Source organism: Maniola jurtina, chromosome 13 (assembly GCF_905333055.1).
Source record: "Maniola jurtina chromosome 13, ilManJurt1.1, whole genome shotgun sequence".
Classification (NCBI taxonomy): domain Eukaryota; kingdom Metazoa; phylum Arthropoda; class Insecta; order Lepidoptera; family Nymphalidae; genus Maniola; species Maniola jurtina.
In genome coordinates, this window is record NC_060041.1 from 164,516 (window position 1) to 178,125 (window position 13,610).

Sequence of the window (13,610 nt, forward strand, 5' to 3'; positions counted from 1 at the left end):
AAACAAAATATCATACTTACGAGTGAAAGGTTATGTTTCTTAATTTGCGCTTGCTACGACAATTACGGCGGATCACACAGCGACACACTATAAATAGCTTTCTTCACACCTTCAACACTAAATTTAAAAGAGAAAACCAAATAAAAACTCGTTATATTCGCAATAAATTACTATCACAGAGGTTTGTTGGGCACCGATGACTACTGGGCCCAACAAAAAAAAGCTATATAAATTATGACAGAAAAAATGTGTTTTTGTCTTGCTCTAACAAGGTATTATTATTTTGATGTCGAGTCTAGTACCCTCATGGACGTATATGGTACAGTACGTCAAGTCATGATTCAAACCTAAGAAGCTTAAAAAGCTAGAATCCAGAACTGTAAAATTAATTTAAAAAATCCAAATGCCAAATATGTCATTGTCAAACGATCTGTCAATGTGTCATAATCGAGCCACAGAAAAAAGCTATTTTTATCCATTTTTATTCAGGAAAATGATTGAGCGAGCTGCTCAATTTTTTATATTTTTTTTAGTAAAGTTCAATTAAAATTGTATAGTGTGTGTGAAAAGATGACTGAAAAACAAATCACGATGGAGCAATTGGAAGAAACTGTAAGTTTTTGGCGTTAAAACTAAATTAATTTGACGAAATTTAACGGGACCCGTATTTAGGTCATTCGGCCGCTCTTGTTTAACTTATTAAATAGGTAAGGTATCAGTAGTATCGCTAATTCTGGCTGTAAGTAAAGCTAGACAGGCTTTGCTGTAGCTTCCAATAAGCAGTTAACTATTCAGTTATCTTGTTTACACAGTGGGCGCGTCCGGCTAATGACTCGTAAAGTCGTAAACAGAGATGATTTAAATATCTAATATTAAGTATTTATTTGAGTTGTGCCCCGGTTTCGTTCGCCGCAGTAAATCCCTGGAACTTGACAAACCAAATCTATCCAGCATTGCGTCCACTGCTGGTCGACATAGCACTTTAGACGGCAACCTATATACAGTTAGTTACTACTCAACCATCATTATTCACCTGCTTTCAGCTAACTTCTTTAGGTCATAACCTTCAAAGTTAATTTGTGTCAAATTAGGCGAGATTAGTGAGAGTTTAGTGTTACTACCGTCATAATTAACCCATCGCCGGCTCACTACTGAGTACGGGCTACTTTCCAGGATGAGAAGGGCTTAGGCCGCAGTTCCCCACTCTGGCCAAGTGACGATTGACAGACTTCACACACCTTTGAGAATGCCATTATGGGGAACTGGCATGCAGGTTTCCTCACATTTTCCTTCACTATTTTAAAGCAAGTGATATTCAATTACTTAAAATGCATGTGACTCCAATAACTTACAGGGGCATGCTCAGGTGGAACCCCTGAACTGCCAAATAGCAGGCAGACATAGACATAGTCTTAACCATTAGGATATCCCATGTAACTACCAACCTAATTCAATTATTACTGACAACTTGAAATAGTACACCAGTAGGCACCTGCTGACACAGTTGTTTTCTGTTGCTAATTAAATTATATTCAGTAAATGTGTGGATTGTAATTTGTAATACAACCCAAGGTGAAGCGCACGGACGAGCAGCTGGACTTGATGGGCTGGAAGATGGACAATGTGGAGAAGCAGATGGTGGCACCGCTGGACAGCCAGGACGTGTGCATCGTTAACTTGCTCAAGTCTGTCTCTGAGGTGAGGTTCATCACACAATCAGCTCAATATTTACTTGTTCAACTATTATAATAGTCACTATATTGATAACTTAATCTAGTGGAACATGGTATAATTTATAAATATTTGTTATAACCACACATTTTATAGTAATTCATGTTAGGTTTACACTCAGACCCATTACGCGCACTCAACTACATAGTTGCCCAGTAACTCAGTCGATAGAGACCTTTAGAATCTGTGATTTAGATTAAAGTTGCCGAGTGTATAAACATAGAATCGCTGTAACTTTGTGCGTAATGGATCTTAGAACTAAAGATAAATGTGTCAATTGGATTACATTTAAGAGATATACCTCATATAATATTATATCCCTTAAAATCTGTCACAGTGTAATCTCTCACATTGCACCACTCACCTGTGTAGTGATACTTAACAAATAAATATACTGTTTCAATTTAAAATTAAACATAGCTATTGATGAGTTTTAAAGAGATGCCAATGTTTATTTTTCAGCCCCTTGCATATTAGTGTTGGGAAAGGTCAGAGCAATATTAGTGTACCTATCTCCCGTTGTCATGTCGCTCGCAACTTGTTATTTCTCCTATTCTGTGTAAAAACATATCGTCAGAGATTCTTACTATCAAAGTTTACTCCAAAAGACGATTATTATTAGCAAAAGCAAAAGTAAATTTTAGAAAGTTGTATTCAATTTGCTTTCTTTAAAAGATAAGAAGATTTTGAGAATAATTATATTGTTCATATTTAATATGGAATACTTTCTGATAGTTTTAGCTAACTATTATTTAGTATCATTAGTTAAGTGTGAAACTTTTTCTAAATAGAAAATATGTAGGTATGCATGTTGACTAGTCCATATTTTCATGATGGAATTTTAACTAAAAATAATGAATGAATGAGAAATGGCAAGTTGTGGCACTCAGGCTTGTCTTAGTTAGGAGCGGCTTCAATGTGGTACAAATGTAAGCCGCCACTCAACTCCCTCAGAACAGGGCCAGCGCTTCATCAACTAGGCTTGGACAGCAGCTGGTGGCTTGCCTGCCATCAGTGACAGCTGGCCATCATTATCCTTCTTTATACTTATAGATGTTTATATAATTATTTTGTTAAGATGTCCGTATGTGCGTCATAGTAGCTGAATCCTCCATTTTCCTGTATTACTAGCATTACAAAGGTATGATTGATGGTGACTAATTAAAAGTAACTTATTTAGTGTACTGATTATCTCTAAAGACATGTATAAATGAATCATTTTATATTTATTGAGTATGCCTAAAAGTAAAAAAAAAAACTCATAAAAATAAAAAGCTTAATACATAGTTAGTTGAACTATGTACAATGTACATGCCTGTGTTGTCAACACGCCACGCCAAAAACGTCATGGCCGTGTCGTAAAAAGTAACATCAATATAACTTTGGAACATCAGCTACTATGACTGAATTTTTTATAAGCTTTGATGCATCGTTATACGAGTCAACCTTCACTCTCACACGATACTTCCAATGGGTGACCATTTCATCTCATTCTATGTTCTCTCATACTTTATACGCGATTTTTGTCTACTTCAACGCAAAACTGATTTCTAGCCATCTATCAGTATGCTCTATTTTTTACATGTATTAAACGAGTTAATTCATGAAAAGAATAGACAGTTAGAAATATCGCTTCGTATTTGATTGTCCTTGCAAGCGTACCCGAAAGCTGTCCGTCCCACTTATTATTACTAACTTATAATATGCATTAGTTACTGTAAATTACTATTATAAATTTTTGGGGCCCCTACAAACTATAGGCGTGTGATTGGATGATTGTTTAGTTGGATCAGGCTGTGGCCGCCCGCCAACTTTGGTCGGCCAAAAATGTGGTAGGTACTCTATCTATTTGCGAACCTCATACAGAGTCATACACAAGTCGTTTATCTAGAAGTTGTTCATACCTATCTAGTCAATAATAATTAATTTACTGAGTTCCCTTCGACTGTTTTCTTTTTCGAAAGTGATGCCTTTTTAATTAAAAAATATTCAAAGCTTTATAAGGTTTTTTTACAACTGACAAGAAAGAATTCAATTGTTTTAGCGATTGGTCATTTACTCCTTTTCAATTTCGAAATTATAGTAGGTTGTTTTAACAACCCAGCATCGGTGAACAGAATGCTGAAATACAAAAATCACAAGCGATCTTCAGAGGAGCGTTAGTCACACCACTGACCAGCCAGGCGGACGATAGCCCCAAGTCACAGACAGGACAAACAGAACTCTAATTGATGGGTAAAGGATTATTCAGTGTTTACCGAAGGTTAGTTGGCGAGTCTCAGCGTTTGATATCGATAAACAATCGACAAGTATTTCCAACTTGCACTTCCCCAGGTGTTCAAACCTATTTAGCAAACTAAACAGTCTGTAGTCTGTAGGAGCTCTGTTTAATCTACTTTCGGGTACGCGTCATCGGGTTAGTGCACCGAGGTAGTACAATAATGCCGGACACATAGCCACGTCGAGTGCCGTGGCTATGTGTGAGTCGTACAAGAGCTGGTGGGGTGCAGGTGCGCTCGGACTACCAGCAGCTGCGGCAGGAGCTGGTGGAGGTGCAGGCGCTGCAGCGCGAGCTGAGCACGCGCCTGCGCACGCAGCTGCGCCTCGTGCACGGCAAGTTCGCGCGCCTGCGCCAGCGCATCGCCAACGCGGACCCGCCGCGCTAGCGCCCTCACACTCCTCACCACGCCCCGCGCTCATCACATCCAAATGCTCAGCGATTTGTAATGCTGCCCTTTCAATCTATAACCCGCACGCATAATGTCTGCTAATGGTCGTCCATATAGACTGCAACCTGCTCTCGTCTTTATTGCAGACGCTGTGAGTGGGCTGCCGTCGGCAAACTTTCTGCGCGCGGGTTATATCTTTGTGGGACACGGTTACACTTGTACTGTCATATTCAATTGAATTATTGAACCAAATACAGTGAGTTCGGATTATTAGTCAAATTGATTTGTAGCTAGTTCTAAATCATTGTAAATCAGATACCTAGAGTACATGATGTGCCAATACTTACATATTATACACGCTCGTCATTCGCGCGCGAAGTTTCGTTCGCGCGAACAGCGCGAAAAACAGTGGGAATGAATGTTTCGCGACGATCACGGATGGTTCGGGGACGTTCGCGTCGCGATTCGCGCGCGGCTGAGGCGCGCCGTATACTTACTTAGTTTAGCGAAACAACATTTGTAAGCACTTAACTGAATATCGTTCACGAGTTAACCATGATCTCTTAGATAGTTTCAACAACTTGTCATTCAAATATAATATAGATACGTAAAGAATCTACTTGTTGTGAGGACATTTTAAGTATTTACAAAACTGATTTCTAAATTTTTTTGTATACTTATTTGTATAAAATATATTTTTCGTATGTTTTCAAAAAAAAAAAAATAACGATCATATTGAAGTCCTACACTTGTAGATTTGTAACTAGTCTGTATGGTTACGTAGTCTGGGTTGTACGTAGTTATTATTGTTTTATGTAAATATCGAAAGTTGGTGCTACGCAAGTCGATAAGTATGGTTATGGATTATAACTTATATCGTCAAATGTCGATGCATTTATAAAATGATCGTCGCGGCGGCAAAACGGTTGCCCAGTCATGCTGGTCATTCAATACACGTCACGGAAGTTGAAAAGGTGCGTTTGAGTTGGGAAATGCCCTGGCGTCATCCCGCGCACTGCGGCTCACGCTGACATCTAGGTGTAGAGCGTACTTAGGCTGAAATCTAAAGAGCGTACTCAGGCTTTGCTTTCCGTTAAAACGAGACAGACTTATGTGAGCGATATAACGCTGTCTCGTTTATACAATGTCTTAAGTCTGTGTAAAGTCAAAGTGCGCTCTATAGATCTCAGCCTTACTAGACTGTGCCAAGTAAGTTTAAGACAGTTAAACCGAGACAGACTCAAATATATCTCTGGATTTGGTCTCGCCTTAACTCCGTCTCATATGTCTGAGCAAAATTAAGTGAATATGTATAGCCATGTAACACGTTTGTGAACGGCGACAGTTCCAGCGTGGCTGCGCGAGCTGTGCGCTTCACTGCGACGGACGGTTAGGTAGAACGGGTGACGTTTAACTGCAGAGAGATAAATTAATTGCGTTAAAATTGGGAAGTAGAACAAAATTATATTAAGGTTTGTTAGGTGTAGAATCTCTTCATAATCTAAAGCTGTGTCCAGACTGTTTGATCTCCTCCTGTTCCTCTACTGGATCGAATCAAAATGGAATACTTACAGTTATATTTTTAAAGGTAATCGGAAATTCGGGTGCAAATGGTGCAATTATAAATGATGTTGGGAAGTAATAGCCCCGATTACTTCGCTTGGGGTACGTCTCCTCGCGGGGCAGACGAGTAAAAAGTATTTTTTGGGAAAGGAGGGTTTACAGGATAAGTCAGAGTATCAACAAATTTGTAAATTTTCGCTATTAGAATGCCATAAGCCTACTTTGACAAATAGTTTACAAATTGCGAAAAACCAAATTAAATTTGAATTTCGCAGTTAGACCCGTTTAGTCCAAGAAGAGCGACGTAATAATGCTCTTTAGAAGCAGCGCTTGGTGCCCTCTGGGCCCTGCGTCGCACACCCTCCTCCATAGGTAGAGCCTAGATTTACTCGTAAATGCGAAATTCGAAGTATTTGGTAGTCGGTGTGCACACAGCTCTAGACGATGGAAACCCTTTAACGTTCATGTAGACTTGTCTCTAGTTAAATTTAGTTGGTAGTCGATGTCCTTCCATTGCATTTATTTTGTTGCCTTTTACACAGTTTAGATAAATTATACCTACTTACTGTAAGATAAATATAAATATTTAGGTATATTATAACATTCGCTATCATATGCACATATCTTAGTCTGCATGAGTAACTCATTATTCCTTTGTTCGTGACAACTAATAGCACGAAGTGAGCTGCAGGTACCTGGGTAACTAATTCAGCTGGGAGTGCATGTTATACATTCATCATCAACAATCTGTTGCCGGCCGATATTCAAAACGTGTCTCCTCTCAGAATGCGAACGATTTAGGCCACTCGTCTGCCAGGTCTACCACGTTGGCAACTTCACACGCCTTTGAGAACACTATTGCAGTTTTCCTTACGATGTCTCCCTTCGCCGTTAAAGCAAGGGATATTAAGAGCTTAAAACACACGTACTCTGGAAGGTAGAGGTACGTGTTCAGGATCGAACCCCCGACCTTCCGAATAGACCGACGTCTTAATCACTAAGCTATTGCCGCTTCGTTTCATGAAGTTGGCTCATCCAGACCAAATTCCCAAAAGCGTTGACATAATTTTTGGAGTGAATGTTTTACACGCCTTGAAAGCGAAGTGAATGCTACCGAGCGGAAGGCGCAATGTTGCATTTGATGGTTTGGAAAGAAACACCTCATTTAGTATGCCTAAAGGCAAAGCAACCCTGCAAAGCTCATGGGAAGAATAAAGAAACTCTTTAAAACCATGAATAGTGAATACCTGCCGTTCTCATGGTTATCCGAGCAAGGCTAACGCACGAAGCTTTAGTTTTAACCTGAAGAACCTTCAGTGCTCTTTCAGTTCATTGGAGTGCACTCCAATCTATATATTATCAATGCTTTTTAAGCATGATTGTCGTCAAGCGCACGAGTATCCTATCTATCTAAAAAAATGTCATCCACATTTATTTGTTTACCTTTTATTCGCGTTCTGTTGTAATAAAATTGCAAAGTAAATAATGCAAAAACGCTTGCTTGAAGAGGCTGCTATTTCATTCCGAGAGCCCTCGACCGCCATTTCATCGCTGGGCCACGACCTAGGCCCCTCGGCGGCGTCTGATGCGGTAAGCGACAGAAACGAATGCTTTGCCATAAACTGCTCCATATACCTACGTTTTCATACATTGGATTTATTTTCACAACAATGCAACGCCTGAAGTGGTCTCGCAGCTCACTTCACCCTAAAACATTGTAGCATTAAGGAAAATACATGTCTGAAACTATGTGTAAGTCTAAATTACCACGTTTACCTGATTATGTAGCCTCTAGCTAGGTTAGCGGTTAGGGTCTTTGATCCGTTTTGATGTGGTTTTTATACGAGCGATCTTTCTGCTTCATAGTTTTGTAGGTTTGGGATGAGAATTTAAGGGAAGTCTGCAATTATTTACCTATATTATACCTAGTTCTAGATATTGTTCTCGTAAAACGTTCTACAAGTTATTAATAGGTATCTCCAAATTATTGTACGAATGTACCTATATATACTTACTACTCAATATTGCAAGATATACAATTATCATAGTAAAATAAGTACTTATTAGCAGATTATCTTCAGAAAAGCATGTAATAACGTCCTAGTGTCACTGTTATTATATATTTCATTGTTCAAACGCACACATACATATTTTATAATAAGTACCTACTATAGACTGATATGAGCATGGATTTGATTAGGTTTTTTGATCGAAATTACGGTTCGATTCGCAAATTCCAGAATTATAAAATATAATGTTATCTCAGAGAATAATATAGCGTTACAGCACGTCCAGTTCTACCGCACATTTATACCTAATTAGCAGTTACCTAGTCATTACAAAATGGTGCACAGTCGATATTTTTTCTGCATTTATCTACATGGATTTATTTTCCATATCATATGTAACTTAGGAAATATATCCTTAATTAATTGTTTTAAATTATAGAACGAATTAAGTCCTACTTTCTCAAAATATTTTTCTAATTTCAGGATGGCTAATAGTTAGTGCCCTGAAATGTGTTGTGATTTGTAATATAAATATTTACAAGTATATTTGTATTAATATTCATTATTTTTGTTGCTATAGGTATATTTCATTATGTTTTTTGTTTGATGTTAAATTCATGACTTGTGCCAAATTATTCATGATATAATAATGTACAAGCATACCTATTACCTAATATACCTAGTTGTAAGGACCCTTTCTTCGGAGCTCGACACGGATGTCCAAAATTGACAATATCTATGCACTCTTCCTATTTATAAGTAGTTACCTACTTTCTACGGTTCCGTCGATTTGGAGTGTTTTATATAATTATGTATTGAGTTCAAAATGAATACAATTTGTATACAGTATTACCACTTTTGTAAGTTATGTTGATGCACCTGCGCAGAAATCTTATTTTTGTATGGCGCGAAAATATTTCAGCCAATCGTAACGCGCCTCGGCCCGCTATTGGTTGTTGCTTACGCGCCATGTTTTGTAGGCGCGAGTTAGGAGCGAGATAGCACGAGTCTCTGTTGTTGTGTTGAGGCGCGGCGCGTCAAAATATCATTTCAATCATTTGTTGTCTAGGAATGGAGCGCGAAGCGACTAAGCAATATGGTATGTATTTCATTGGTTTTGGTCAACGTGAGGTTGCGCTTTTCTAAACGAATTTTGCCAAAGAAACTTATAAAAGTGGTAGTAGCTACTGTTGGTACTATGCGATGTAGAGAACACGGGCCATTGGATATAATATTATTAATACCCTATTGTTTAGACCCGTTTAAGTTTTTCGAATAAATTATATTTTACGGTTCGCGCTGTTTTATTTATACACATACTTACCTATTTATTTAATTGGAAACATCATTTTTATCATCACTATCAACCCGGCTCACTGCTCAACACGGGTTGGCCAAAACCTGTCCTCGGAATAGGCTTTGGCCATCGTCCACCACGCACGCCAAGTGCGGATTCACATACCTACTTTTGAGAATATAATGGAGAACTCTCAGGCATGCAGGCTTACTCACGATGTTTTTCTTCACCGTTAAAGTAGCAACAAGAAGGCGTACAGGATTCTAGAAGAAATATTTAAGAGCGACAAAGACAGTTGTAAAGAGTTCTTGAAGAATAACTATAAGAAAATCAAGAAATTGTTGATGTCTTCACTGAACAAGGTTGCTGACAGTAGCAAGGCTGCGAGGTTAAGGTAAGCTAAATAGCTACCGTTTCTTTCTTTTTACAGTGCTTCTATCATATTTTCAATGCGTCTTTATTTTAATGCTCAAAATATTTTTTTACTTCAACTAAATGCACTAATCAACATTATCATACGCATGGCTAAGGTTTGGAATACTCTTCCGCGATCCGTGTTTCCTACCAATTACAATCCGGGTATCTTTAAAAATAGGCACCTTCTAGGTAAACGCGTCCCATCTTAGACCACATCATCACTTTCCATCAGGTGCGATTGTGGTCAAGTGCTTGTTTACTACGCTTGTTTGTACATATTTCAATAAATATGTTAATTTGTTAATGTTTAAATAAATAACTAATAATAATTATTATTAGTTATTTATTTAAACATCTTTATAGCTTTACTATGACAGAACAAAATACTGGATAGATCTAAAAACAAAGCGCGCACATAACTTCCAAAAGTTAGTTAACTTCCAAAGAGGCTTATTTTGCATAAAGCTCATCATAATAATAGGTTAAGAGCGCTGATAGCTCAGTGGTTAAGACGTCGTCGTCCTATGCGAGGGGTCGGGGTTTCGATGCCGGGCATGCATCAACTTTTCTGAGCAATTAAATATCATTTCTTAGATTTCAATGGTGAAGAAAAACATCGCGAGGAAACCGGCATGCCTGAGTTCTTCATAATATTCTCAAGTGTGTGAAGCTGTCACTGGGCCAGCGTGGCGGACTATGGCCGAAATCCTTCTCATTCTGAACGGAGACCCGTGCTCAGTAGTGGGCTGGCGATGGGTCAATCTTGATGATGACCTGCGCAGACGCCATGTTGCCACTTCAGATCGGGCTGTACCTACCCTACTTAAAATTAAAACGGATAAGGATGTCATAAATAAAATAGAAAGTATTGAATATACTCCTTTATTCTTTGTACTTAGAACAACTAAAGGCTCTGGAATGCATCTGAAGTTACCGCGCCAGTTCAGATGTCCGCAACTAAAGCGTAGCCTACCACAAACATAATATAATACTTGTTATTGCAATGTTTACCAACATAATGTATCACAGACAAACAATATGAGCACGAGCTTCGGTCGGAGCGAACCCCGCCGGCCTCGCTGTGAGCAGGGTAGGCCTCCGCCCTCCGGCGCCCTCTGGTAGGCGCGTCATTAAAATGAAATACTCTATACAAATATATATTTTCACCACAGTGATCGGAAATTCAGGTGCAAATGGTGGAAACATAGATGATCTTGGGACGTAATAGAAAACTTCAGTTTACTTGGCTTGCGGTACGGCGTCCGTAGACCCGTGCGCGTGGGGTAGACGAGTAAAAAGTAGGTATTCTTTAGGAAGGAAGGGCCTTACAAAAATATAAAAGTAAGTAAACTTTGATTGCTATTAGCACCGCGCCCGACGTTTCCATGGTAAAGCCTGACTGTAAGAACTAAGCTGTTGAAGTCAGATCATCAGTTGAGTTCAACGCTCAGAATAGTGTCCAGTAGGCCTCAGTGAACAATAAAGTCTCTCAACAGCTAGGCCGGGGGGTTCAAAAACAATAATCTACAATCCGAAAAACCTGCATCAATCATTATTACAATCGCAATTATTTTGATTGGCTTAATTTATGGCGTTCTAATTGCAACAATGCATCGTAGCTATCAGTGAGGAAGCGACAAGCGACAACCAATCACAGGTGATTGCGATCGTGACATTAAATAATTTTCATGATAGTAATTATAATGAGCAAACTAGCGGGGCTAATGATATAGATGATCTATTTCACGATGACCGATCAGCCTTGGTTGTAGTAGTGCGTGTACCGATAAACGTTAACGCATTTGTGTGCGTGCGTGACGCAAACTGTAACAATGTGTTCGTGTGCACTCACGCACACATACACAAACGGTCTTCGTGATATAGAACATCTGTGCGAAGTATTCTGTATGAAGAATTAAAAAAATACTAAGATTTTTTTAGATAAAAATAACAAAAATAGGGTCCAAAATCGATTTCTTACAATTTTATAATAATGTGGAGCACCTTAAAACTATGCATTTTTCAGCAGCGTACAGTTATAAAAACAGCACAAACTTAAAATTACATTGTAAAAGTGACGAGATGAGAAATGAAAATGGATTACAGAAGTGTCGTGTTGTTAATAACTATGTACGCGACTCTAAGCTTAAAACGTATACAAAATGGCACCCTGTGTCGCATCACTCGCAATATATCAGCCTTAACGTAAAATATACCAATGTTAATAAATTAATAGAGTTAATTTCCAGATTCATTGTAAAATATCGTATTTGATATAAAATTATTAGAAGTAATAAATCTTTAAAATATAAAAAATGCTTAAAGCATCGACTAAACGTAATTTTATATGGCAAATAAACTTTATCTTAAACCTATCATAATTAAACTGATTTGTCTGCAAAGACTATCTCTAAAATATATTACACCAAAATGTGAATGAAGGACTCTCCTATGAAAAATTTCATAAAATCTGTAAAGAACTATATTTTGAATGTATAACATAATTAAATATAACTCTACCGAAAGTTTAAAGCTATTAAAAGCTATAGAGTGCGTTTTCATTGCGCTATACAATTATTAGTTGTAAGGTGTAGAAAAGTACGGTTATAAGTTTGGCGCCATGTGGGGCCGATGGATCCTTAATATCAACCAAACTTATTAGTTATGTTACTCAATTTAACATACTCGAAATATCGATTTATTATAATAGTCGTAGCCAAATATATATTCTACAAATGAATGGACCACGCGCTTTTCGCAAAGGCTTTGAATCTTAATTACATTGAAATAGTAACTAGGTACCACGCGCGAAACGTGTATTGTGATTTTGACACGTTTTTGTTCCAGAACTGTCTTTGATTGTGGTTATAGTTCCGTGGCGTCACCACTTCCAGCTCCAGCTCGTGGAGTTCCAGCTGTATGCTCTTGTATGTCAAGGCTTACAGTATTATGCTGAGCTGGAACTTCCTTTGGGGTTGTGCCACGTATGACACAATTTATTCTGCTTGAGACCGGAGGAAGCGCTGGGATAACCGACACTTAGGTATAACATTGTGCGGCACAATTGAAGAAATAAACGTCTTTCTTTCACACAAAAACTATAGGTATAAGGATGACGTCGGACTTCGTCTGCGATGGCGTTTGCTGGCGCGCGTGCTGTGCTTGTTTGGAGTGTTTTTTTTTTGTTAAGAGTGGCTGGTTTTTGTGTTAGTTGGTGTTTTTTGGTGGTGGAACTGACTGGGAAGCGCTCTAAAGGGGCGCCGCGCGTATGTCGGCGGGCGCCGGCGCAGACGGAGTCCATACTTGTATAAATTCAATAACTTGAAAATATCACAAACTTGACATTGCCTAATCAGAGTAAAGCCAGATTTAAAGAAAAAAAAAAAGGATGACGTCACAAAACAAGATATTTTCGCGAGTAGTACGGGTTTTTCATAAAGAATCATGGGCGAGTTATAACTTGAACTTTATACAACTTTCTTTGTACACGGTAGAAATATACTAGTAATGTATAAACGGCATGTAAAACGGTGAACTGGTCCACGCAGCCGTATCAAAACTTGGTAAACGACAACACTCGAAAACATTTCGCTATGTTATATTATAATATTTGACTACGTATAGTAATACTTGTGAGGCGCGAATATTTCCTATAAACATTTAATGTATAATAGAATTATTATATTATTTTGGCATCGGTACTTTTGTACAAACAATAATATCTATGAAGCATAATATTTAATGTAATTTTTATATAAAATTCTATCAGATTACGTCCTTAGATCATACACCCCACCCTCTCCACTCGGAACAGCCGCTGAAGAATTTCAAGTTTATGATCTAAGAATCGATCGTACATTCAGAATATGGTGGATGGAACTAAATTGCTTACATACATATTTAATATTAAGAACATGGCCACAA

At 38.2% G+C, this 13,610-nt stretch overlaps 1 protein-coding gene across 3 annotated transcripts; it reads left to right on the forward strand.

Annotated features, from left to right (window-relative positions):
• The first annotated feature begins 448 nt into the window (after positions 1-448).
• On the forward strand, positions 449-4,540 carry LOC123871145. 3 transcript variants are annotated; one of them, XM_045914765.1, is made up of 3 exons: positions 449-612; positions 1,573-1,698; positions 4,226-4,540. In XM_045914765.1, exons 1-3 carry the CDS (start codon positions 571-573, stop codon positions 4,490-4,492), a joined length of 435 nt encoding a protein of 144 aa, XP_045770721.1. In that variant the 5' UTR covers positions 449-570; the 3' UTR covers positions 4,493-4,540. The 3 variants fall into 3 exon arrangements, with proteins under 3 accessions (XP_045770721.1, XP_045770723.1, XP_045770722.1); XM_045914767.1 differs by having other exon boundaries at positions 4,242-4,535; XM_045914766.1 differs by lacking the exon at positions 449-612 and adding an exon at positions 2,194-2,219 and having other exon boundaries at positions 1,579-1,698; positions 4,242-4,540.
• The last annotated feature ends 9,070 nt before the right edge of the window (positions 4,541-13,610 follow it).

Excerpts from the sequence above, each read along its gene's own strand:
- LOC123871145 (XM_045914765.1), top strand. The coding sequence starts at position 571 with ATGACTGAAAAACAAATCACGATGGAGCAATTGGAAGAAACT. Across the intron at positions 613-1,572 it reads TGGAGCAATTGGAAGAAACT|GTGAAGCGCACGGACGAGCA; the intron begins GTAAGTTTTTGG and ends ATACAACCCAAG. Across the intron at positions 1,699-4,225 it reads TGCTCAAGTCTGTCTCTGAG|AGCTGGTGGGGTGCAGGTGC; the intron begins GTGAGGTTCATC and ends GAGTCGTACAAG.